This window comes from Australozyma saopauloensis, chromosome 4 (genome assembly GCF_035610405.1).
Source record: "Australozyma saopauloensis chromosome 4, complete sequence".
Classification (NCBI taxonomy): Eukaryota; Fungi; Ascomycota; class Pichiomycetes; order Serinales; family Metschnikowiaceae; genus Australozyma; species Australozyma saopauloensis.
The window spans coordinates 248,022-273,444 of NC_086134.1; the positions used below are offsets into that span (position 1 = coordinate 248,022).

The 25,423-nt window shown below is 45.1% G+C and overlaps 11 protein-coding genes across 11 annotated transcripts; 4 read left to right on the forward strand and 7 right to left on the reverse strand.

Annotated features, from left to right (window-relative positions):
• Window positions 1–400: 400 nt before the first annotated feature.
• Window positions 401–2,296, reverse strand: PUMCH_003146 (uncharacterized protein; the record flags this gene model as incomplete). The annotated part of the gene is made up of 1 exon (XM_063022127.1): window positions 401–2,296. One exon carries the CDS (start codon window positions 2,294–2,296, stop codon window positions 401–403), a length of 1,896 nt encoding a protein of 631 aa, XP_062878197.1.
• Window positions 2,297–2,730: 434 nt separating this feature from the next.
• On the forward strand, window positions 2,731–6,621 carry PUMCH_003147 (uncharacterized protein; the record flags this gene model as incomplete). Its single annotated transcript, XM_063022128.1, has 1 exon — window positions 2,731–6,621. The coding sequence occupies one exon, from the start codon at window positions 2,731–2,733 to the stop codon at window positions 6,619–6,621; it is 3,891 nt and encodes a 1,296-aa protein (XP_062878198.1).
• A 143-nt stretch (window positions 6,622–6,764) lies between these two features.
• Window positions 6,765–8,564, reverse strand: PUMCH_003148 (uncharacterized protein; the record flags this gene model as incomplete). Its single annotated transcript, XM_063022129.1, has 1 exon — window positions 6,765–8,564. The coding sequence occupies one exon, from the start codon at window positions 8,562–8,564 to the stop codon at window positions 6,765–6,767; it is 1,800 nt and encodes a 599-aa protein (XP_062878199.1).
• Window positions 8,565–8,669: 105 nt separating this feature from the next.
• On the reverse strand, window positions 8,670–9,386 carry PUMCH_003149 (uncharacterized protein; the record flags this gene model as incomplete). Its single annotated transcript, XM_063022130.1, has 1 exon — window positions 8,670–9,386. One exon carries the CDS (start codon window positions 9,384–9,386, stop codon window positions 8,670–8,672), a length of 717 nt encoding a protein of 238 aa, XP_062878200.1.
• A 787-nt stretch (window positions 9,387–10,173) lies between these two features.
• Window positions 10,174–11,097, reverse strand: PUMCH_003150 (uncharacterized protein; the record flags this gene model as incomplete). Its single annotated transcript, XM_063022131.1, has 1 exon — window positions 10,174–11,097. One exon carries the CDS (start codon window positions 11,095–11,097, stop codon window positions 10,174–10,176), a length of 924 nt encoding a protein of 307 aa, XP_062878201.1.
• A 666-nt stretch (window positions 11,098–11,763) lies between these two features.
• On the reverse strand, window positions 11,764–12,732 carry PUMCH_003151 (uncharacterized protein; the record flags this gene model as incomplete). Its single annotated transcript, XM_063022132.1, has 1 exon — window positions 11,764–12,732. The coding sequence occupies one exon, from the start codon at window positions 12,730–12,732 to the stop codon at window positions 11,764–11,766; it is 969 nt and encodes a 322-aa protein (XP_062878202.1).
• Window positions 12,733–13,850: 1,118 nt separating this feature from the next.
• On the reverse strand, window positions 13,851–15,707 carry PUMCH_003152 (uncharacterized protein; the record flags this gene model as incomplete). The annotated part of the gene is made up of 1 exon (XM_063022133.1): window positions 13,851–15,707. One exon carries the CDS (start codon window positions 15,705–15,707, stop codon window positions 13,851–13,853), a length of 1,857 nt encoding a protein of 618 aa, XP_062878203.1.
• A 935-nt stretch (window positions 15,708–16,642) lies between these two features.
• PUMCH_003153 (uncharacterized protein) lies at window positions 16,643–17,521 on the forward strand (the record flags this gene model as incomplete). The annotated part of the gene is made up of 1 exon (XM_063022134.1): window positions 16,643–17,521. The coding sequence occupies one exon, from the start codon at window positions 16,643–16,645 to the stop codon at window positions 17,519–17,521; it is 879 nt and encodes a 292-aa protein (XP_062878204.1).
• Window positions 17,522–17,567: 46 nt separating this feature from the next.
• Window positions 17,568–18,878, reverse strand: PUMCH_003154 (uncharacterized protein; the record flags this gene model as incomplete). The annotated part of the gene is made up of 1 exon (XM_063022135.1): window positions 17,568–18,878. One exon carries the CDS (start codon window positions 18,876–18,878, stop codon window positions 17,568–17,570), a length of 1,311 nt encoding a protein of 436 aa, XP_062878205.1.
• An 800-nt stretch (window positions 18,879–19,678) lies between these two features.
• PUMCH_003155 (uncharacterized protein) lies at window positions 19,679–23,542 on the forward strand (the record flags this gene model as incomplete). Its single annotated transcript, XM_063022136.1, has 1 exon — window positions 19,679–23,542. The coding sequence occupies one exon, from the start codon at window positions 19,679–19,681 to the stop codon at window positions 23,540–23,542; it is 3,864 nt and encodes a 1,287-aa protein (XP_062878206.1).
• A 259-nt stretch (window positions 23,543–23,801) lies between these two features.
• Window positions 23,802–25,322, forward strand: PUMCH_003156 (uncharacterized protein; the record flags this gene model as incomplete). Its single annotated transcript, XM_063022137.1, has 1 exon — window positions 23,802–25,322. One exon carries the CDS (start codon window positions 23,802–23,804, stop codon window positions 25,320–25,322), a length of 1,521 nt encoding a protein of 506 aa, XP_062878207.1.
• Between the last annotated feature and the right edge of the window lie 101 nt (window positions 25,323–25,423).

Here is a 25,423-nt window from a genome sequence, read left to right on the forward strand (position 1 = left end):
CTGCATTGCCACCGGCGTAAGTCCGACACTTCTATGTACCGTACCCGGACTTTAATTTTGCAGCCAAGTTCGTAAACGAACGATCGAAATCTTGAAATGAGTTTATGCGTTCTTGATCTGATTGATCTAGCAGAGGAGTCAAGTTTAGAATGTGAATCGAGGCGCCGCGTATTAGAAGGAAAGTTTCAGTTTCATGATGCATAAAGATTGGTAAATGTCTAGTGTTGAAACTCGGCTAAAGAACTCAAGTTTTGATCACGAGCTGAAATTCATCATCCCGGCGCCATCTTTCTGTGTTTAGATGCTTAAGAAGTAATTTGTAAGAATTAAATGCTTGAATCAGTCCGCAGAATTCACGTTTAAAAAATGAGCATTGAGATGCTTGAAAAATTAGCACAGTCTAATGCTCCAACATCGAAAGTTTCAAGACCCGTTGTAGAATTTCGTCTTCCAGTTCTTCGACATCTACTGCACTTTCAAGAGCACGACTAGAACCAATATTGTATGTTGCAGGTTCAGGGGATTCCCAGTCCTCCACCATTTCAGCCTGATGTGACATTGGCGAGGCAACATCTTCACGCAGCAAAGCCAACACCCGCTCAAGATCTGAATCTTCTACATCAACAGTACTGGCACTCAAGGCCATAGCAACACGTAGTTCTTCTTGCTCGTTCTCAAAGGTAGTGCCGTTGAACTTGTCAGCAAGTTGTGCCAGTACTTCTTTGTGATGCTCAAGCTCGGTATACTCGTCGAGCTGGTTCTTGATATGCTGTTGAATTGTCCTCTTGTTTCTCATGTCAAGGTCTTGCGGAGTATTAGGGCGCTTCGAGTCCAACATTGACTCGCCAAATTTAAAGTATTGCACAACGTCTCCGCTCACAACAACTCCACCAGCGCCATTATGGGCAAATTTGATGTACAGAATTGGGACCATTCCATTTCGAGTGAGCTTTCGCGAGACTTTTGCACCTTCTCTTAGGTAGTGGCCCGAATGAGAGTCATAGAAATGTATCCAGTCCGCAAGTGCTCCAATGGCAATCACAGAGCTGTTGAGGGCAACTTTGGTGTACATGTGTATGTTTTGAGGAGTGCGATCGTCTGCAAATGGCATTATCGTCGTTTTAAACTCTATAGGTGACCTAGCTTCTCGAAGCTCGAAGACTGCAACGCTACCATTAGAGACCGTCAATGCATAGAGTCGTCCGTCACCACCAGCAATTTGAGTATTTCTTTCTTTATCGCACTCTTGGATTGTGCCGCCTATGATCGATAGAGATGGGTGTATGTTTCCTTCGGCAACAGAGAAAGTATTTCCGTCGATATGAAAGACCTTGAACACATCTGCGAGTCCCAATACCACATTCGAGTCATAAAAGTCAACATCACAGACACAAGGTTTCGCGTCAAATTCCCACCCGTGAGCAATCTTCTGTTGTGGCTTTCTCGATGCAAAATCGATAACGTTGATGTACTTCGATGTGATCACTACAATTCTGCTCTTGAAGTCAGAGTCCAAATAAAGCGCCGTATCGTCTAAACGTATCTCTCCGTGTGCATGAGCGTCTAAATCGAGAAATTGTAATATTCCAGATTTAGTCACCACCAAAATGTCTGCTCTTTCCCTGTGTTTGTCAAAGTCGGAGTTCATTCTTACTCCAGCCACCGGCTCGGCACATGTCTTCAAGCATGTCACAGAGGTTCTACTAGATCCTGAAGATGTAGCCGTAATGAGGTTTTTCAAGTAAACTTCGCCACTAATCTTGCCGACACAAAGGTAAGTCCAGTTGACATCGTAGGCCAGAGTGCTGGCAAAGACATGGTTCTCAGGAATGAACACCTGATTTTTACCCAGAGTGAGTGTACAAGAAGTGACAGTTCCCAGAGCTCTCGAGAACGTCAAAAGCCTATCGTGGACAAAATCGGCGACTACTTGGTCCACTTGACCATACTCATTATTTACTAGGGAATACAGCTTCGACCACGACTTGGCCTTGGCCCACGTTCGCAGCGCCGCCAAGCGGCCGAAATATTCCAGAATCCACCGGTCGGACCCCGTGACGGACGCAAAAACATCGCCGGTCTGGAACTTGTTGTCAAACGCCCGAATCCATGCTGCTTTATCCAGAATCACGTTGTTCCATTGGCGACAAACTAACCGTGCGTCTTTCAAGTCCACAGGGGACAAATTACAAAATACCGCGAGCAAGATTTCGCTCGGCAAATCGTTAATGTGAACGTTCAGTTGCATTACCAACTCATCTTGTTCCTCGTTGTAGTCACTTTGCTCGTAGGTCATTGATTTCAATTGAATAGGCAGGGAAGAAAATGAGAGTTTCTGCTGCGATGGTCTGAAATGAGGACTTGAACTTGGTACAGATATAAAATTTTGTAGTGTTTGGACGCAATTGCAACAATTGCGATTGCCTCTTAATTAGATAATCAGAGGTCTGCAATATATGAGAGTCGTGGTCACGTGACTTGCCTACCGTTTATCTCAGAGAGCACCACCAATACTTTGAACAGAAAATTAAAAATGACAGAGTTTTGCCAATACAATTCCATGCCCTTGCTTCAATTCTCACATTAAAAGGCGTCACATAACATTTTCTCAAAACAGAACCCGGCGAGTGTTGGTCCCCCCCCCCCACATTTCCATACGATCCGGCTTACCTGCACTCCCCTACTATATTATTTTTCACTTCTCTCTGCACTACAACCTCTCCAACAAAAATGGCTGAAGCACCCGAAACATCAGTCGGGGAGATCAGTCTCACTATCCACTTGCCTGCGTGCGCAGAGGCCGGCATCGATTTCATCGAATCGGTCCACTCTCGCTTGGACTCGATCGGTGACGTCAAAGAGACCTTGGCTGCAACTTCTCAATTGAACCAGCTTACAAACTACGATCTCGTATATGAGGGTGCCAAAATCACCGAATTGTACGACGACCTTACCCCCTTGGATGAATTTTTGCCCCAAGATGCTACCAAAGCTTCTCTCCGAATGGTGGAGAGACCATACAACTTGAAAGCTGTGTACGAGCACCTCATTAGATTTAGAGAGAACATTGGATTGAACTTCTTGGACTTTGCCAACAAGTCTTTTGGTGTTGGTGTAGGTGGCAGTAGACTCAGTTCTTTGGGTTTGAAGAACCTTGAGGCTGAAGAGGAAGAAGCTTCGGTTGAAAATGAATCCAAGGCTGAGACTCCATCCTCAGAAGAGGAGACCGCACAGCAAGAGGAATTGATTTCTGAAGAGGATGCTGCTGTTGTAAAAGATAAATTCGCTGCATTTTTCAAGGAAAGCTCTGCATCTTCTTCGGGTGCTCTGTCCATCTTGAGCAAGTGGGCGCTCCCCATTAGATCTCTTACTTTGAGTCAGTGGAATCCTGTTCCTCCCCCTCAAAAGCTCAAGGGTGACTTGTTGTACTTGACCTTGACCACCTTGGAAAATGAAGCTTTTGCTATCACTTGTCATGCCTCTGGTTTCTTCGTCAGTAGAATTTCTGGAACAAACTTCAACCCTGTTCTCAAGATCAACGAAAAGGGCGTTTCCCACAAGAACTTTATTTTGTTCAAATTGGTTGCTTCGTTGTCTTCCAAATTCTCTGAAACTCTTACAAACAACAAGGCTGCCTTGATTGAAGCTTCCCAATTCCCAGAGTCGTATCTCATTCCCTCTCAGGTTGTTACAAACTTCCCATGGGCAGTCTCCGAAGCGCAATTGCAGGAACAGACAGTTCCAGACTACTCCCGTAGTCAACTCTCTGCTTTGACAAATGGCACCGACGGCGCTGACCTTGTGAAAGATTGGAACGAGGAGTTCCAGGGTCTCAAAGAATTTCCTCGTGAGTCTTTCTCCGAGAGATTGATGAGAGATAAGCTTCTCAACAAATACATTCAAGAGTTCAATCAAACTGCCACCTCAACTGCTCTCGAAATCATCAAGGGGAACTTGTCTCCGCTTAATCCAAACGAAGAGCTGAAGAAACACATCTACTTGAGAAATAACATTTTCTACAGTTTTGGTGTCAACGCTACTGGCTCTCACGATTTCACTGGTGGTGATGAAGCCGCTAGATACTGTTTTGGTAAGGATTTGAACTCCATCAAACTTATGAACAGAGTTGATGCTGGCGGTGCATGCTCCCTTCTTACATGTGTTGTTGACTACTTGGGCCAACGTGTGGTTTGCCAGGCTCCTGTCCCAGGTATTTTCAGCGAGCAGGTCGACAAAAGCGGTGAGCCAATCGATAAAGTCTCTTACGGATACTTCCTCGAGAAGGATGAAATTAAGGTTGACAAATCAATGGAAGAAGCAATCAAACCAATTGCCGAGGCTTTCCACTTGAAACCTCACACCTTGAAATTAGAGACGGGCGCTTCTACTCCAGAGGGTACCAAGTTAATCGTATCCAAAGACACCAAAGGAATTAAGGGTTCTGATGGAAGAGACTACGTGATCGATATGTACAGAACTGCTCCACTTGATATTGCTTTCTTAGATGCTCACTACGACGAGACCTCAGAATCCTCTTATCCTCACAAGGAAGCTTCTATCAGACATGAAGCTGTTGAAGAATGGTACAAGAGAAAGGCTGCTGCTCTTTTCAAATTGAAGACCGAAGAGTTAGAGAAGGAGGGTGCTCTTGAGAAAGAAGATGGAGAGGAGAAGCCTCAAATTGCCATTCCATTCGATGAGATTGTATTCAATCCTGATTCCTTCTGTGGAGTTGATGACTCTGAAGAGGACAAGGAGGTTGTCCGGGAAATTGGTGCTCTTGTCACTGAACACTTGATTTCTGAGCGTTTGGAAGATATTTCGAGAAACATCGTTCCAGTTGATGGAACGCAGTTGACCGAATACTTGCATAGACATGGTGTTAATATGAGATATTTGGGTACGATCGCCAAAAGGGCTTTGCAAACTGCACAGGAATTTAAGGACAAGCTTGACAAAGATGTTGCTGAGAATGAGAAGAAAACCGCAGACTTCATTGAACAGCAAAAGAAGAAACAAGCTGAAAAAGAAGCTGAGAAACAATCCGCCCTGGAAGAGACCGCTGAGACCAAACAGGATGGTGAAACAAATGACAAGGAGGATAAAGTAGAAGAGAAGACTAATGCAGAATTATACCCTGTTGCAGCCAACATGAATGTGCTTTACACTTTGGCTGTTCAGGAAATGATCGTCAGATCCGTGAAGCATGTTTTGAGAAAAGAAGGTGAAGGCGTTCCTTTGCTTTTGAAACCCCATTTTGTTTCTCACTTCCACAATTGCTTGTTGGGTGCTGACGTGAACGCTGCCCCTGAGGTTTCTGTGAGCTCTGATTTGAAGCCACTTTTCACTAACAAGGAAACTCAATTCACTCAATTGACAACTCAAAAGGTTAAGGAACTCGTTGAGCATGAAGTCAAGATCAGATTCAGATACGAATTGTCTGAATCTTGGTTGGAGGACTTGAGAAAACCTCAAATTTTGCGCGAAATTGCGTTGAAATTCGGTATTCAATGGAAGTCCCAGGAGTACTTCTTCGAGAAAGAAGCATTTGAGGAAGCACATGCCTCCGTTACTAAGCCTCAGGAGGAGCCTTCAATCAAGGGTAAGAAGAAGAAGGTGCAGGCTCAGACACCTGCTATTGTTGTTCGTACAACCACTTTCGTTCCTGAAGATATTGTCTCTTTTGTTCCTGTCGTTAAGGATTCTTCTTACCGTTGTGCTCTCGTTGATGAGGTCTTTGAGAGCGCTAGACAACAACTCCAACAGGAGGACAAAGAAATTGGATTGAGTCTTTGTACAGAGTTGGTTGGTTTCTACCAACAAATCTACGGAAGCGTTCATCTTGAGACAGCTGAAGTTTACAGCGCATTGGCTCAGTTGTATGGTGACTGTGGTATGTTCTCTGAGGCATGTATTCTCAGCAGAAAAGCCATTATCTTGTACGAGAGATTGAGGGGTATTGACAGTTACGAAACTGCTAACGCCTACATCAAGACATCTTTGTTCGAGGTTCTCCGCAAGAATTCATACAATGGCTTCTTGTTGAACGCAGAGGCTTTCAACATTTGGTCCCGTATCTACGGAAAGGATCATCCAAATGTTCTCAACATTTTCTCCAACTGCGCTGTTATGTTGGATGCATTCAAATTTGGAGATGAATCGCAGGCAATCCAAGAGAAGGCGTTGGAAACCTCCATCAGACTCAACGGTGAGCTTTCAGACATCACTTGTATCTTTAGATTCCGCTGCGCTGTAGGATTGTACCAGAAAGCGAAGTATGCAGAGGCATTGGACCATTTCACCATTGCTGCTTCGAATTTTGCTAAGGTGTTAGGGCCTGAGGACAAACTCACGAAAGAGAGCGTCACATTTGCTTCATCCATTCGTAGATTCCTTGAGTACACTCAGCAAGAGCAACAAAAAGCCTTGGCTGCCAAAAAGGCTGCCGCTGCTGCTCAAGCCCCCAAAAAGGCTGCCGCTCCAAAGCCAAAAGGTGCTAAACGCGGAAAGAAAAGCAAGAGCGCAGCAATTGTAAACTCTGACATCGGAAGCAAATCCGTGGAAGAGATATTGCAGTTTGTTGAGGGCGCTTCATCCAAAAAGGACAAGAAAAAACAGTGAGGGTATCGCATGTACATATAGAAAACCCCAGACTTTCGTATCCTAAAACATAGAGCAATTTATATTCCTTTGATTATAAAGTCCATCAAGTCATTCTATTATTTCCGCATATATCTATATGTTCTTAAATTCACGTAACCCATTCAATCCTTCTTCAGCCCTTCAGAATTGAAATCCACAAACACCTTTCCAACAGACTTATCCTTCTGCTTGATAGTGGCGATGAGGTCCTCTTGCCATTTACAGATGGCGCTCAAGGATGGGTCGTCGTTGGTTGCTACCTTGAGAATCAAGTTGGAACGCGCGCCGGCGGCAAGCACGGAAAACTCTTCGACCTTGATCTCCAAGTTTGCCAACTGAGAGATGGTTTCAGAAGATTCTTCGACAACCAGCTTGAGCTCTTGGTACTGTTCTGATTGCGGCTCGCATCCGCGGTCTATCAACTCATACCAGGCTCCCAATAAACTTTTGAAACCCACATTTATGATAAGCGCCGAGACAAGCAAGCCGCCCACAGCATCAAGCCATGAAACGCCAAAGAACACGCCCAGAGTGACGGTCACCACAGCCACACCGGCGGTGAGCGAGTCCACCCTATGGTGCCATGCGTTGGCAACAAGGACCTTTGAGTTTGTTTTTTCAGCAATCTGCATGGTTTTACGAAACAAAAGCTCCTTGACACCAATGGACGCCAACGCAAGCCATGCCGCATTGATGTTGGGGATCTGACGTTCAGCTACAGAAGCGTCTGAGGAGTGAGAATGAGAGTGGTCATGATCGTGGCCAGAGCTTCCAAAGTGCGAATGCGAGTGCACAGGAATCGCCTGGAAATACTCGTAGATGTTGGACGGGAGAAGCATCTCGAGGATCTGCAAGAGCGACGACCAGCCCACCGTCACCCCGGCAGCGAGTAACACCCCAGAAACGAGCAACGTGCCTACAGACTCTATTTTACCGTAACCTAAAGGAAATCTAGAAAACGTGCCTTCCTTGCTGGCCACATTGACCGTAGCTAGCGTCAAAAAATCGGCCACTGTGTCTGACACAGAATGGATAGCGTCGGCCATCAAGGCCTGCGAGTGGAAGTAGACTCCGCCCAATCCCTTGGCGCCGGCCATCACCACGTTCACCAAAAGCCCGATCCACGTGATGCGCACGGCCGGATTGGTGAGGAATCCTTTCGAGAGGAGCTCATTGTGTTGGTGGGTATGGGTGTGGAACAACGAGTGTTCATGCGAATGGGAGTGTTCATCGTGAGAGTGTGAATGTTCATCGTGAGAGTGAGAGTGTTCTTCGTGGGTTTGTGAGTGTTCACCCTTTGGTGTCAGAATTGACATCTTCAGTTCTTGAGGGGTATCTGTACTGGAACTGGGTGAACTATTGGAATATTCTTTCTTTTCCTGCGAGGATAGATGTGGAGGAATTGTTTTGTTGTTGTTGTTTTGCAGAGCGAACCTGGTGCTGGATATCGTGAGCAATCGCTGCTGAACGGTGGTCTTTAGTGATACTGATAAATGGGTACGAGTGGATCTATATGCGGAATGACAGAGAAGCGAGGTGGAGGTTGTGTCTGCCAAGAATGCTCGGCCAGATGCTCGGAAAAATACGGTTTGAATATATGACATGATGAATTGTATGGCCCGGCGACAATTGCGGGCGTTGGAATTTGACGGGACTGGTCTATTGGGGTAGTGATAGTGGTTGATTGGCTGTGTTCTACATAGTGAGACACAGTCCTGGTGCAACGGTGAGTAATCCATGTGCTTGAAGTTGTTCGCGGGATGAAAGACGACCTTTTTATTTTTGTCATTTTTTATCGTTGGTTTTTTTTTTTTGGTAGTCATGTAAACTTTGTATTGTGATTTTGACCGTTTTGCTGCTTTCTTTTGTGGTTCATTCGATGGAGAAACACATACGGAATTGTGGATTTTATCGTGGAACATGATTGATCCATTGAATAATGTAGTTAGGTTAATATGGACTAATGTGTGAAGAACCTTGTGCGAACACAGAGGGCTACATCAGGAGTCGTAGGCTATTACGTTGGACTAGGCACCAAACAATTTGGCCACAGCAGTAGCCTTGGACTCGACAACTGGCTCAGGCTTGTCCTCCGCCACAACTTCTGGCGTTTCTATCTTTGGCTCTTTCTTGACTTCGCTTTCACGCGTGTACTTCCGTTTCGTTGGCTCTTCCCATTCTCTACCCCAATCCGCACCCTTCAACCTCCTCAATTCGGCCAATGCAAGCGACTTCTCTTGTGCTTGTCTCAACTGTCTTCTCATCTCGTTGCCTGGACGACGCACATGCATGAAGTTGCAGAGGCCTCCACGGGGACAGGAGTTGGTATCATGAGCTCTACAGTTGGCCTCCTGGAAACTACTCACTGGCAGTAGATCACAATACACGGGTCTGCCACCAAACCACTCTTGGTTGAGGGTCATTACCGCATTGTTGGCTGCCTCCAATGTCGTGAAGCGAACATATACATTGCCACTCAAGTGGAAGTTTTCATTTTCACACACGACCATGCTCTCCACCTCTCCCTTCTCGGCGACTTTCACATAAACATCGGCGTAGAACTGATCGAAATCCTCTGCCGACATTGGCTGGCCCTTGGGGTCTACTTTCTTTGGGTCCTGGTATAAGTTCGCTAGAAGGACGGTTTTCGATTCTGTGGGTTTGACGTGCCTTCGCGAACATTTATCACCGTGTCTGCAAGCGCCAATTTTCTGGTAGAATTGGCATAGAGATCGGTCCGACATTTCGAGGTTGTGTTTGATGAATGAACGAAGAAGGTGCAAAAGTGTTGAAGTTTGGAGTTAGTAAATTTGCGATACTGGAGAATATTTGCAAGTGGAGTAGTGGCAAGGAATAAATTAAATGGTTCCACAGTTCCGGTCAATGGTCCAGGTTAGTAATGTAGTATAGACTGGGAGATGAGAGATGGCTGCAAATTGATGGGAAATGATGGTTGACTATATACAAGAAAAGAATATTGATATATGGGGACAAATAAATCATATTTTTTTAAGAAATGGGAAAGCTGAGACATTGAGGATTTGTCGCTGTCACTTATGTTCAATGATCATTGTGTTTGTTTGACTTTGAGTCTACTCATCTATTGAAATAGAGTTGACATAGTCAATTGAGCCTTCTTCTCATCATACATGATTTTGATGTTGGACACAGTTCAAATGGCATTAAATGATTCATATTGTGACTGAGAATTCAATTCAGTCACATTCACTATTGTAGGTTAATATAATTGAGTAGCACGTCTTGTTGGTTCTGTAGCCACTGTAGCCACTGTAGCCGTGAATCAATTATAAATGAACCTATTTAGCTGGAAAAATGGGGATTTATCCAGTCGCAATCTGTTAGTTAAAATGCTTTTTTTTGTGAAGTTCTCAGTAAATTCTCCCAGTTGTGAAGTTCTATTTGTGAATCTCTCACTTGTCAATCTCTTACTTGTCAATCTCTTACTTGAATTTCTTTGTGAATTTCTTGGTTGTGAATTTATCTATCTGGTATTACTTACAAACTTCGTGGTTAGAAACAGAAAACCTGGTCCGCGGTGTCTGACTTCATGATGGTCTTCTCCCAGCCCAACGAACTGGTATCCTCAATCAACTTTCTCTTCATCTCTGGTGGGCCACAGATAAACAACCTGTTGCTGCTGGATGCCTCGGGCATGTATTTCAGAATCAATTCCTTGGTCACAAAGCCCTTCTCCCCTGTCCACGACTCAGATGGATTGGTGACAGTGTAGTGAACAGTGAAGTCTGGGTATTTTTTGGCAATCTCATCAAGCTCGTTCTTCAACAAGATATCGTTCTCGGTTTCATTTCCGTAAAGCAACGTGAGCTTGGTGGTATCCTCAGGGGTAGTAATGACCTTGGTGATGACCTGCAAGATCGGTGTGATGCCCGAGCCACCAGCCACAAGGCCAATGTGCTCGGCCATGTTGGGCTTATAGTCCAATCTTCCTACGGGACCGCGGAACTTAACGGTCTGGCCCTCTCTCAACATCGCGAACTCCTTAGAAACTTTACCACTAGCATACGACTTCACCAAAATGTCAAAGAACCCAGTATCGAACTGGTTGGAGATCGGCGAGTAGTATCTAATCTCATCCTTTCCATCAATAGTGAAGCAACAGGCAAGATGGTGGCCGGTAGGAATATCTAACACCTCATCATCGTGGAACAACTTGAAGCGGTAAATGGCAGAGTCCTTGGAGACAATGGTCTTGTCAATCAACTCCAACTCGGTCCACTTGACCGGATCAATGGACTTGCGTCTGTTCCACGCTTCACGGAAGTTGTACGAGCAGATGATGGCTACAAAGGCTAACGAGTATGGTAAATAGTGGTAGTCGATCAAACATGTGCCAAAGATGACGAGCCCGACGGGAATGTAGATTCCGTGGAGGGGCTGTTTGAGCAACGCTCTGTTGTCGGTTACGGCGGGCATGAGGCGGGAGTCAGGCGACCAGAGTTTGTGAAAGCCGGGATGTGTAGTTGGCCTTAGGTCTTACTAAGTGTCTATAGTGTGGAAAAAACCCGCGGGAGTGGAGCCCGTGCACCGGCGGTTAGTAAACGGCGATAATGAACCAGTTGAATTTTCAGTGAATGAAGGTATAATATTTAAATTATTTCGAAAAAGTATACATTTGGTAATTAATTTGGGTTGCGCTTTTGGTAGCCCAGCCATACTTCTTCTCGGATATTTCTGGTGTTCTTGTACTCCAGTGCCTTTTCAACCACAGCTAATCTAACATTTATTTTTTCAAATTATGAACTAACAGAAATTTTCTTTCTGAGATAGTGTTCTATTCCTTTAAACATTTGTTAACTTTAGCTCTACATTCAATCAGAATCGCATTTGTGTAACTTAACTAATTAGGTATCGAATTTTTCACGCAACGTAATATACGCGTGAATAGACGTCGGCAGATTATAGGGTTGTGTGGCTGGTTCTGGCCGGATGAGCGCTGGCACTGCAAGCTGGCCAGTGCAACAGACGAGGTTATCGCTGCTCGGGTCACACTAAAACCGACTAAAGAAGAAAGGAAGGTATCAGACAACGGTGCAGTCAGAAGAGATACGAAATACGGAGAGGGATATCCCGTCACACCGCTTAGTACTCTTCTTCCTCAGGGAACGAATCCGTTCCGACTTCCTCGTAGTCTCTTTCCAAAGCTGCCAAGTCCTCTCTGGCCTCTGTAAACTCACCTTCTTCCATTCCTTCACCAACATACCAATGCACAAATGCTCTCTTGGAGTACATCAAGTCGAACTTCTTGTCGATTCTCTTCCAAGCCTCGGCAATAGCAGTAGTGTTAGACAACATACACACGGCTCTCTTAGCGGAGGCCAACTCGGAGCCCTCGATAGCGGTAGGTGGCTGGTAGCAGATACCAATCTTGAAGCCAGTGGGGCACCAGTCAACTAATTGGACGGTCTTCTTGGCTTTAATTTGGGCAACAGAGTTCTGGACGTCTCTGGTCACAACATCACCACGGTACAACAAACAGGTGGCCATGTATTTACCCAATCTTGGGTCACACTTCACCAATTGGTTTCCAGGCTCGAAACAAGAGGCGGTGATTTCCGACACAGAGTTGGCCTCGTGGCTAGCTCTTGCTTTAGAGAATACTGGAGCATATGAGACCAATGGGAAATGAATTCTAGGGTAAGGCACCAAGTTGGTTTGGAACTCATTAAGGTCGACATTCAAAGAGCCGTCGAATCTCAAAGAGGCAGTAACAGAGGAAACAACTTGGGCTATCAAGCTGTTCAAAGCACCAAAGCTTGGTCTGGAGATGTCAAGGTTTCTGCGGCACATGTCATAAATGGCCTCATTGTCGACCATGAAGGTACAGTCAGCGTGCTCCAAAGTGGTATGAGTAGTCAATACGGTGTTGTATGGCTCGACCACAGAGGTAGACACCTGAGGAGCAGGGTAAACGGCAAACTCCAACTTGGACTTCTTACCGTAGTCAATCGACAATTGCTCCAAAAGCAAAGAACCCAAACCGGAACCGGTACCACCTCCCAATGAGTGCGTAAAGAGGAAACCTTGTAAGCCGTCGCACTGGTCGGACATTCTTCTTACTCTGTCCAAAACGTCATCCAAGATTTCTCTTCCTACGGTATAGTGACCTCTGGCGTAGTTGTTGGCCGCATCCTCCTTTCCTGCGATCAATTGCTCTGGGTGAAACAAATCCTTGTAGGCACCAGTACGGACCTCATCGATCACGTTAGGCTCCAAGTCTACATACAAAGCACGAGGAACGTATTTACCGGATCCGGTTTCGGAAAAGAAAGTGGAGAATCCTTCCTCGCCACCCTTGGGTCTGTCTAAGCCTTCTTGCAAATAACCATCTGGTCTGATACCGTGCTCTTGCGAGTACAATTCCCAACAAGCGTTACCGATTTGACAACCTGCCTGACCGACTGAAAAGTTAGTATTGTCACAACTAGGAACATTCGTAGAGAACAGGTTTTAGGCGAGTTTTTGAAGCAGTAACTGTGCATGTTCCATACCGAGTGTTATCAATAAGACAAACCCACGTAATTCGCACAAATTCATTCAAAATAAAAACGCGTCTCCGCGGGAAGTCAAACATGCTTATCGGAAATTTGAATTCCTCTGTTATTCACAAATTTAATCGTTGTCATCACGCCTTCCATTCGTGTCCATAAAACGCGTGCAAATCAGGAAAAATCGCGGGAAAAATTCACTAGCGCTCATCGCTGGATCTCTATTCAGAAGGCAACATACCATTAATACTGATAACTTCTCTCATTCTGTGGAATTAGGGAAGCTGTATGTTTCACAAAGTGAGTTGTTTGGAGAGATACATGTTTACTTATCGGTTTGTGCACGTCCTCGCACAGAGTGCGGATCCCAATCCGGAGTAAACCACAATAACGGCTGGCACGTGACACGTTTATAGAAGAAAAAGGGTCAGGGGCAATGATAAGTGCAGAATGGCGGTTCAATTTTCTTGGGTGCAATTTTCACGGTTGCATTGGTGATATATTGAGCTTTTGGTCAATCTCTTTTGAAGTCTTTTGGCTGTACTAAGGATGGGCAGTGGAAGGAACTAAATGGCAAAATCTATCAGTTATATATTTAATAATTTTAATTTATGGTACTAATTACATTACCGCTCAAGGTAAAATATAGGAATTAAACCACCGTCCCGCTGGCCAAAAATTCTATAACTCCATTTCGTTAGCGCCGAACGGTTCGTGGTGGGAAGGATCATAGTCAGAGTCCTCAATGGCCAGTTCGCTGTCTATGGCTGCACTGGCGGATGCCACAGCTTGGCTGTAGTCCTCATCGTCATCCTCAAAATCAACATCGAAAAAGTCCTCGTCACTGCCAGTAATTCTTTGATACAAGAGCTTCACTTCGCCAATGATACCATCGTAGCTGACCTCCGATGATGGCATGTTCAGAAACAAGATATCGCTGGAATCCTTAACAGTCAAACTGGAAATATTTCCGGTTTGCTTTTTGTCCAGAAGCACGTTCGAGAGGTCTGGATTGATGTAGGTGGTCTGGACGTAGCCAATTTTGCAGACAATGTCCAAGGTCTTCTTTGGAAGGAAGTTTTGTAAGGATTCACCAAGCTTGAAGGAGTTCACCAAAATTGGAGTGCCCTGGTGACTGACCGTGAAATCGCTCTCGTCAAGAACACCCTCCAAGTCGGCTTCGCTCTCTCGTATAAGTGAACTCTCCATTTTCGTGTACGCACTTTCCAAGTCTTCTTTAGCCTTGGCAGAATTGGGCTCCGAGGTGTGAGAATACCAGATCAGCTCCCCAACGGGACAAACACCAGAGCCGCCGTTTTGGATTAAGACTTGAACACTGTATTGGTTGTTTGTTGGCAAGGAGTTTGGTGGGAACACGACAATGGCAGAGGTCTCGTTCTCCGCTATCCACTCTTTACAGTCATTTCTTACAATGGTAGTAAGACGAGTAACGGTGAACAACTGTAGCTTTTCTTCCAATTCAGCATAGTTCTTGGCAAGGAATTTAGGTGTTTGCGTCGGAGAAACCACAATTTTCTCGTTGATTTTGACAGAAGAGCCATCATTGAATTTCGCAATCTTCTCTTGGGGGTCAAAGTCAACTAGACGTGTGTCAAGCTTGTATGTGGAGTCAGCGACAGCAGCACTACGACAGAATCCCTGCGAAATCTCACCGGGTCCTCCATACTTCAGCATCATTACCGGGAAGTTGCCATATACATCAAAGGACACCAAGAAACGTTTGATGCGTGCAAGAGCTTCTGGAGTTTTAGTTCCCTTTGCATTACAAAGACCAATAGAATAAATAAGCTCGTCAGTCTGGGGCGACTCCAAGCGGAAGTTGTCTTTCAAGAATGCTTCAATAGGCGTGTTCGAGTTGTTGCGCAAAAGCTCTTGTTTTGACTCATCGGCATTGTCCTGCAATACAAACTTCAAAAATTTCATCAACGCGCGTTTTGTCTGCAACAGAATGGACTGGTCTGTGAAGATTTCTTCCTTGGTGGTGTTGGAGAGCTTGGAGCGGAAGTGGTCGTTCTCGAACAAATGGAAGCTGGACAAGCTCTGGAACTCCAAGTACTTGTACACGCGAGACTTCACCAAGAGCGCCAAAAAGTCCAGCTGCGCAAACATCACCCGAGGGCACAAGTCCACCCCGTAATCCTTGCTGGTGAACGTATTGTTGTGCTTTCCGCCAGGAATATATATCTGCGCGTCCGAAAAATGGGCCATACGACCAGCATTGACCTCCATAGACCATTTCTTCAATTGGTCGATTGTGAGGGTGGAGCACGAGTCTCCATAGTGCTTGTTCCGGTCTATGTGAAGCACGTTCACACCTTGCCAGGCCAACGCGGCCGCCAAAATGGACTCCACTAGACCCGTGCCCAAAATCAAAATGTCACATTGGTCCATGTTCAAGCTGTGGCTGTTTGGTTTCTCCAAGCCCGAGAGAGGGGGGATCACTGGAGGAATATATGAGGCACTAGGCCTCCGCTCCGCCATAGATTTACGCCGTTCTGTTCTTCTGAATGCAGGCATAGAAATAGGGGTGAGGTTGAGATACGGGGAGACCTTTCAATCGGGGTTTGAAACAAGTTTTTACTGGCTTTTTGGAAGTAACAATGGTGTGGATTGCAGTTAAGTGAGGGTGCACGCTATCATGAAGAATTTTAGTGTCGGCGCGCCTGTCTGCAGGACTTTTGTTCGATATACGCAGTTTCATGAAAAAAAGTTCGTGGGGTAGAGGTGCGTCTTTGTCAGATGCGATGGGTGGAAAAAATGGGGAATGGTGGGAGAATCATAGAAGAATTTTGAACGGAATTCATATTTTTTTGGACTGGTTTTATTTTTATCTTTACTAGAAATTTTAAAATACATAGCTGAGACATTTGGGTGTTGTTCTTCGGGTCTCACCTCTGGACTAATTGGGCCAGGCTATGACTACTGATAAGAGAACGTGGGACAATACGGTTCTGACGAGTCCACGAGATCGGCGGTGAAAATTTTTCATAAAGGGGTAATTTTCTAATTCGAAAATGTATTTTCGATAGTTTCGGATATGTTTTTGCGTTGGTATTCTAGAACTTCTCTGGTCTGGTCTCGGTGGTCTTGTCTGTGGTCTGGCCTCTGTGGATTGAATCGGTGGTCTGGTCCCAGTAGTCTGGATCGGGGACCCACTTGTTCTTGCCAAAAGATGACGGTTAATGAAATAGCCCAATATCTAATAAATACATTAGTGAAGATTGTGTCTATTATTTTTCCCTTTAATCATTTTCTCGGTACTGTAAGTTTCTACAGTGCTACAGTGACCAGATTCTACAGTACAGTGGTCCACCTTGAGTCAAAGTCAATACCTTACAATACTACAACATCAGACGCCGCTCGATCAAATTACATCAATTAGATCCCTACCATAATTAATCTGTCCAAAGAAATTTTTCGAAAATAAAAAATACTCCTCCTAACTCTGACGCATGGTGGCTGCAAATCTGTGCCTGCAGTCTGCACTCTCTGATCCATACTATCTTCCTTCCACAATGGCCATAGCATCTCTACTTCTCGCATGGCAGGTCAAAGATAAACCATGTCTCGTCATTGGTGCGGGAGAGGTGGCATTGAGTCGTGTAGTCCATTTGGCCAGGGCCAATGCCAAGATCACAATCGTCTCAGGACCATATGTCCATCCAAAGTTGGAGGAAATGAACAAAGAGGGCAAGATCCACCTGCTTATTCGTAGAGGCTACAAGCCGGAGGATCTTACCATGTACGAATCTTCCGATAAGCTAGACATCGCCTCGCACAAAGACATCACCGAGGAACACTTTGCGCTGATAGGCAAAGCCGTCTTCGAGGAGCACTTTGCATGTGTGTGTTGCTGCATCGATGACCCGGAGCTCTCTGCTGTAGTATACCATCAATGTAAGTATTTGAGACTTCCCGTCAACATCGCTGACAAGCCGCCTATGTGCGACTTCTACTTCGGTTCGATGTACACCGACGATGCGGTGCAGATAATGATCAGCACCAATGGAAAGTCGCCACGGCTCCTGAAAATGATCAAAGACGACATTTCTCGTCAGTTTGCGGGGTTGGATTTGAGTTCAGCGGTCGATAACTTGGGTGATGTCAGACTGAGATTGCGCGAGGTGAAAATTCCCGGAACAGACCTTGACTCGATTGACAAACGGATGGAGTGGATCAAGGCTCTCACCGACTTTTTCACACTTCGACAATGGAGCGTTCTAGAGTTGTCTCCTGAAGCTGTCGATAAAATCATACACACCTATCCAGAGTTTCCTCCTAGAGACTACGAAGAGTTCAAAGACTTCATCAAATCTTCCGATGAAAAATAGTACATAGATATGAACGGATTATACTTCTATTAGATCACACAGTTTTTTACAAGTCTTCGTGCACAAACACCTTCGAACCACCGGCGCCCACGTACTCAGAGGCAATGTGTCCGTTACCCTTCAATTGGTATTGGTAACTCATGAGACCCTCAAGGCCTACAGGACCACGAGCGTGGATCTTGTTGGTACTGATTCCAACCTCTGTTCCGAAACCGTATCTGAATCCATCGGCAAAACGAGTGGAGCAGTTCCAGTACACACCAGCAGAGTCAACGCCCTTCAAGAAGGTGTCGGCGGTGGCCTTGTTTTCGGTGATAATACAGTCAGTATGCTTCGAAGAGTGTTCGTTGATGTGGTTTACGGCAGCAGCGACGTCTGCTACGATCGTCACAGAGATATCTGGGGTCAGGTATTCGATGTCAAAAGCATCAGGAGCAGCGTCCAAGACAAAGGAAGCGTCGATGGATGAGCCGATGCGCAGCTTTATTTCTGGGGTCACATGCAATTTGACGTTGGCTTCGACAAGACTCATCAAAATTCTGTTCAACTTGTCTGAATCGTCAGCGACTTCAGGACTCAATAAGAGCTGTTCGACTGCATTACATGCAGCAGGATAGTTTGTCTTCGAGTCAACAACCACACGGCAAGCTTTCTCGACATCGGCCTCTTTGTCGACGAAAATAGAGCAGATACCGTCTGCGTGTCCCAAGACTGGGATTTTGGTGTTGTCCTTGATGTAGCGGACCAATTGGTTGCTTCCTCTTGGGATGACCAAGTCGATGTAACGATCCTGGGCCAACAAGTCGAAAACCTCACCACGAGTCTGGATAAGCTGGATGGCAGATTGGGGCACCTCGGTCTCGGCCAATGTCTTGTTGATGATATCAGCAATTGCCTTGAAACTGTGGTACGATTCCTTTCCACCCTTCAAGATGGCACAGTTACCAGACTTGATTGCGAGAGCGGAGATGTTGGCAATCACTTCCGGTCTACTTTCGAAAATAATGAGAAGCACTCCGAGAGGGGCAGTCACTCGGTATAAGTTGAGCCCTTCGTCGATTTTCTTGGCCAAGGTGACCTTTCCTACTGGATCTTCCAAGTTGGCCACATCAAGCACACCCTGAACCATGGCGTCGAAAGTGTCGCCTCTCGAGAGGTCTAGTCTCTTAACCAAAGAGTAGTCCAAGCTGTGTTCTTTGGCATAGTCCATATCCTTTTTATTGGCTGCAAGCACGTCATCTCTTGCCTGTTGCAATGCAGACGAGATTCTCTTCAACGCATCGGAACGTTGCTCGTTGGTGAGTGCTTTGAGCACTCCGAAGGCTTTACTAGCGTCCACTGCAATTTGTTCAGCCATGATGTGATGATTGATTATGAGAAGGTGAGATATAGTGAGTCGCACTAGATGAGTACTCTAGGTGTGAGAGGGAGATAAGATGACTCACTTGGGAGAAGGTCCATGGGCGGATTGGATGTGGTGCATTTTTGAAATGAATTATTGGGATTGTTTTGGGTGACTTCAATTTCGAAGTTTTGTTGATTTTGAGATAGTTACTACTGCTCTTGTTGAACAGAGACCGAGTTATCTTGGACTAAACAGCGGTAGTTTCAACTTTCAGCAACATTTGATGACTTCCGCATTGAAGAATTAAGTATTCTTTGTCAAGGATTTCTATATTTTCAACAATGTTGGATTCACCTCGGCGGTGTTCCAACTTATCTCATACCATGCCCACCAAGAAACATTCAGCAGTCTCGCAAATTTTGCAGATTCCTCTGTAATCAAAATTCCGTTGCAAATATATAAAGCGCCATGTTGTCTTGATCCCCACCCTATTTTCCACAGCTTCTCCACACCTACATTCTACCAACTGACAGGACTTCTGATCCGGCGCCTTAAAATAGAATGGAAGTGAAAAATACTCACATCTGATGATACAAGGCGATGAGAATTCCCACCAAAAAAAAAACCAAACAATACACAATACACAAAAATAAATAAAAATCAATCTTCTCTTCCCTCTACTATTTATTCCTATTGCCCCCAAGGTCCCGCTCAGCCTTCTCTTCCTGTCATTGTGTCCCCTACATCCTACATACTGAAGTGGCATAGAACACGATCCAACTACTCGACCAAAGCCACTCAATTCCACAATCATGTCACGGGGTCCTGCGGATCCATTCGCGGACCGAAATAATCTCATAGATTTGAACGGTCGACCCGGCGAATCCTATCCTGCCGCCAATGATCCCTACAACTACGACAATACCACTAGTCTGAACAACCACAATCCTGCCAATCCGTTCGATGACTATCTTGTGCTCTCGGACGAGGAAGAAAGCTACTACGGCCGCAATTATCCTTCGTATCCATCTGCGGCTGCACCTCAGCCTATGCTCAACACAGAGGATGAACCTTCACTCCCACAAAAGAAAGGATTGTTTTCCCGGTTCACGCCCAACCTCGGCCTGGCCCTGGGCGGTCTGTACGTCGGTATGGATTCTGACAATGGGCCCAGCGTGAACAAGGAGCCTCGCCAGAAATTCGACCTAGGGGCCAAACTCAGCGGGTTGTTCAAGAAGAAGAACAAAGACAACAGTCAATTGGGACCCAGACAGATCCACATTCTTGATCATTCGCGCAACGCGCCGCATGGCTATTTCGGCAACCACATCTCCACCACAAAGTATAATTTCGTCACATTCTTGCCTAAGTTTCTCTTTGAACAGTTCAGTAAATATGCCAACTTGTTCTTCCTCTTCACTTCCATCATTCAGCAGGTGCCTGGTGTGTCTCCCACAAATAGATTTACTACAATTGGAACGTTAATCATTGTTCTTCTTGTTTCTGCGATCAAGGAAGTCATGGAAGACTTGAAGCGTGCCAATGCAGACAAGGAATTGAACAACACCAAGGTGTCCGTTCTAGACCCAAACACGCGAGAGTTTCTGTCGAAAAAGTGGGTCAATGTTGTTGTAGGTGACGTAGTGAAGGTTCACAATGAGGAGTCTTTCCCAGCAGACCTCTTGATCCTCAGCTCTTCTGAGCCTGAGGGTTTGTGTTACATCGAGACAGCAAATCTTGACGGTGAGACGAATTTAAAAATCAAACAGGCTAAAACAGAGACTGCTCCTTTAGTGAGTCCTGCGTCATTGGTTGATGAACTCTCCAACGCAGAGGTGCTCAGTGAACAGCCAAATTCTTCCTTGTACACTTATGAAGGTACTCTACAGAACCTAAGATCACACAACAAACTTCCATTCTCCCCTCAACAACTTCTTTTAAGAGGTGCTACGCTAAGAAACACGCAATGGATACACGGCTTGGTAATTTTCACCGGCCACGAAACGAAGTTAATGCGGAATGCAACTGCAGCTCCGATCAAGAGAACTGATGTAGAAAGAATTATCAACCTTCAAATTGTTGCATTATTCTCCATCTTGATCACACTTTCTTTGGTATCCACTATTGGAAATCTTGCTATCAGTAAAGCACAGGAAAACTCCTTATCTTATTTATACATTGAAGGCACAAATCTTGCCAAGGTCTTCTTCAAAGATATTCTCACTTTTTGGATTTTGTTTTCGAACTTGGTGCCCATTTCGCTTTTCGTCACGGTAGAAATTATCAAGTACTACCAAGCCTATATGATTGGAAGTGATTTAGATATCTACTATGCCGAGACAGATACGCCAACGGGTGTTAGAACATCTTCTTTAGTTGAAGAACTAGGCCAGATTGACTATATTTTCTCTGATAAAACCGGCACTCTTACTAGAAACGTGATGGAGTTCAAATGTTGCACGATCGGTGGTAAATGTTATATTGAGGAGATTCCAGAAGACGGACATGTTCAATTGATTGATGGAGTCGAGATGGGCTTCTACAATTTTGAAGAGATGCAAGCACATTTGAGAGAACCCAATTCTCAGCAAGCTGCTATTATAAATGAGTTCTTCGTTTTGTTGAGTACCTGCCACACAGTGATCCCTGAAGTTAATGAAAAGGATAACACAATCAAATACCAGGCAGCATCTCCAGATGAAGGAGCTTTGGTGCAAGGCGCTGCCGACATGGGCTATGAATTTATTATTCGTCGTCCAAAAGGTGTAACTATACAAGTGAATCACTCGAATACTACTGCTGAATATGAGTTGCTCAATATTTGCGAGTTTAACTCAACGAGAAAGAGAATGTCCGCTATCTTTAGGTGTCCAGACGGTGTCATTCGGTTATTCTGTAAGGGTGCTGATACTGTGATTTTGGAGCGTCTCTCTCAAGAAGACCCTCAACCTTTTGTCGAAGCTACTATAAGGCATTTGGAAGATTTTGCGTCTGAAGGTTTGCGTACCTTGTGTATTGCTTCACGAATTGTTTCTGATTCTGAGTACAATTCGTGGGCTGAACAATACTACGAGGCTTCTACTGCTCTTGAAGATCGCAGTGACAAATTGGATGCCGTAGCAGAATTGATTGAAAAGGATTTGTTTCTTCTTGGAGCCACAGCCATTGAAGACAAATTGCAAGACGGAGTTCCTGAAACAATACACACCTTGCAGAACGCTGGTATCAAAATCTGGGTTCTCACAGGTGACAGACAGGAAACTGCAATTAATATTGGTATGTCCTGTAAACTTTTGAGTGAGGACATGAATCTTCTTATTATCAACGAAGAGTTCAAGGCTGATACAAAGCAAAATTTGGAAGAGAAACTCGCGGCGATCCGTGAGCACCAGACCGAAATGACTGATTCAGCTCTAGACTCTTCATTGGCGCTTATCATTGATGGGCACTCTTTAGGCTTTGCCCTCGAATCAGACTTGGAAGACTTGTTCATCGCTTTGGCCACAAGGTGTAAGGCCGTGATCTGTTGCCGTGTGTCTCCACTTCAAAAAGCACTTGTGGTCAAAATGGTTAAAAGAAAGAAGAACCGCTCTCTTCTTTTGGCAATTGGCGATGGTGCGAATGATGTATCGATGATTCAAGCTGCTCATGTTGGAGTGGGTATTAGTGGAATGGAAGGTATGCAAGCTGCACGCAGTGCTGATATTTCTATTGGCCAATTCAAGTACTTGAAAAAGTTATTGTTGGTTCATGGATCCTGGTCGTACCAACGTATCTCTAACGCCATTCTCTACTCGTTCTACAAGAACGTTTGTTTGTACATGACTCAGTTCTGGTACGTGTTCACCAATGGCTTTTCCGGACAGTCGTTAATGGAATCTTGGACATTAACCTTCTACAATGTGCTTTTCACCGTGCTTCCTCCATTCCTCATGGGTGTCTTTGACCAGTTCGTGAGCGCTAGACTCTTGGATCGTTACCCACAACTATATCAATTGGGTCAACAAAGAAAATTTTTTAACGTCACCATTTTCTGGGGTTGGATCATCAACGGATTCTATCATTCGGCTGTGATATTTACTTGTATGAACTTGATCTATAGATTTGCCAACTACCTTCCAGATGGGCAAGTTGCGAACAATTGGACTTGGGGAACAATGCTTTACACAACCGCGACACTTACCGCCTTAGGTAAAGCCGCTCTTGTTGTGACGTTGTGGACCAAGTTCACGGTAATCTTCATTCCGGGATCGTTCTTGCTTTGGTTGGTCTGGTTTCCCGCTTATGCGACCATTGCACCATTGATCAATGTTTCCAAGGAATATCGTGGAGTTTTGGCGCACACATATCCCTCTTTGACATTCTGGGCAACGATTTTTGGTGTTGCCATATTGTGTTTGCTCAGAGACTTTGCTTGGAAGTTCTACAAAAGAATCCACAGCCCTGAGAGCTACCACTACGTGCAAGAAATTCAAAAGTATAATATTCAAGACTACCGCCCAAGAATGGAGCAGTTTGAAAAGGCTATTAGGAAGGTGAGACAGGTTCAAAGAATCAAGAAACAAAGAGGTTTCGCATTTTCTCAAGTCGATGACCAGAACTTGGAGAAGATCGTCAGATTGTATGATACTACAAAGAAGAGAGGAGCTTATGGAGAATTGAGCGAGAGCCACTGATCTTTTTGAATTGGTCGCTAGCGTCTACTCTGCGTGTGGACCTACTGGAGATGGTGAACAGTGGCCAGGGTTTATATAACAGAAAACTAATGTAAAACAATAATGTAATTAAAATGAAAAAAAAAAAACTTGTAGAAAAGCCGTGCAAAATTCAAACTTAACTCTCGCACTCGCCCATTACCACAAATTGAGTTGTGTCTCACTGTCGCGATCCATCTCACTCCATACATTACATCACCTGGCTCATCGTTACACACCAATGTCCGAGACAAAGACCGAGGCGCCAAAAGCCGAGCCCGCCGAAAAGACTGCGGCCACCGAAGCCTCGACTCCAGCCCAGCTCTCCAACAAAGAGCTCAAAGAGCTCAAGAAGAAGGAGAAGGCTGCCAAGAGAGCGGCCCAAAAAGAAGCAGCCGGAATCACCCCAGAACAACAACAGCAGATCGCACAACAGAAGATCGACAAGAAGAAGCAGCTGGCCACCAACACCAATTTGAAGAAGCAGTTGAGCCAGGCCGTCTACAAAGATGAAGATAAGAAGATCCCTGCTCTCTTCAGTCACCTTGAAACTCGGGAACAAAGAAACGCCTCGTCGCCCACGGTGTCACACATTGTTCATCCCGAGATTCTCAAGCTCAGCTTGCAGTTTTCGAGCCATAAGATTTTGGGCAGCACTGCCCGTTTGCGTAGTGTGTTGCAAGTTTTCAAGAGCGTCATCCGGGACTACAAGACGCCACAAAACACAACTTTGTCTAGACATTTGACGGGCCACCTATCGCATCAGATCGAGTATCTCAAGAGTTCGAGACCCTTGTCTATTTCCATGGGAAATGCGATTCGTTGGCTCAAACAAGAGATCTCGCACATTTCTATCGACACCTCCGATGAAGAGGCTAAAAAGGGATTGATCTCCAGTATTGACGATTTCATTAGAGAAAAGATTGATCTCTCTGACCAGCTCATCATCGAGAACTCGGCACATCACATCACTGAGGGCTGCACCGTCCTTACGTTCGGTCACTCCGAGGTCCTTTTGAAGTTATTCCAATACTGTGTCGTTGAGCAGAAGAAGTCTTTCAACTTGGTTGTTGTTGACTCGCACCCTCTTTTTGAGGGAAAAAAGCTCCTCAACAGCCTCTTCAGTACAAAGATCACGGCTGAGGAGTCAGAGTCTGCATCCATTAGCAGCCGCGTCAGCTTGCCTGCTCCATCCATCACTTGTGACATGCTTAAAATTAGTTATGTTCTCATAAATCTGTTGTCCTCTACTGTTCTTGAGGACGTTGATGTTGCCTTCTTGGGTGCCCATGCAATGCTTTCCAACGGGCATCTATATTCAAGAGTTGGAACTGCCATGGTTGCCATGATGTGTCATCGTAGAAATATACCAGTGTTAACTTGTTGTGAATCCATCAAGTTCTCTGACCGTGTGCAGCTAGATTCTGTGACGGCGAACGAGCTAGCTGATCCCGAGGATTTAATTAATGATGTCAACTCCAAGAAGCCTCCTCAAAGAAAATTGTTAGCTTTGGAGCAGTTCATGAAACAACGAGAGGATCCGGCTAAAAAGGAGGCGCCAAAGAAGTCTAGTGATACCAAAGAGGAAGTATCTAAGGACACGGACATTCTCAAGGACTGGAAGTCAATTCCTCTGCTCAACATTTTAAACATCATGTATGATTTGACTCCCCCCATGTACATCAACAAGGTTGTCACAGAGCTAGGCTCGCTTCCCCCTTCATCTGTCCCTGTTATTTTGAGAGAATACAAAAGCTCGTGAAAAAGTAATCAATCCTGAAGCAGAGCTTTGACCCCTACCTTTTGATTCTTATTCAAGGCATTATAGAGGTTCTCATACAATACTAATACAAACATGTCCAC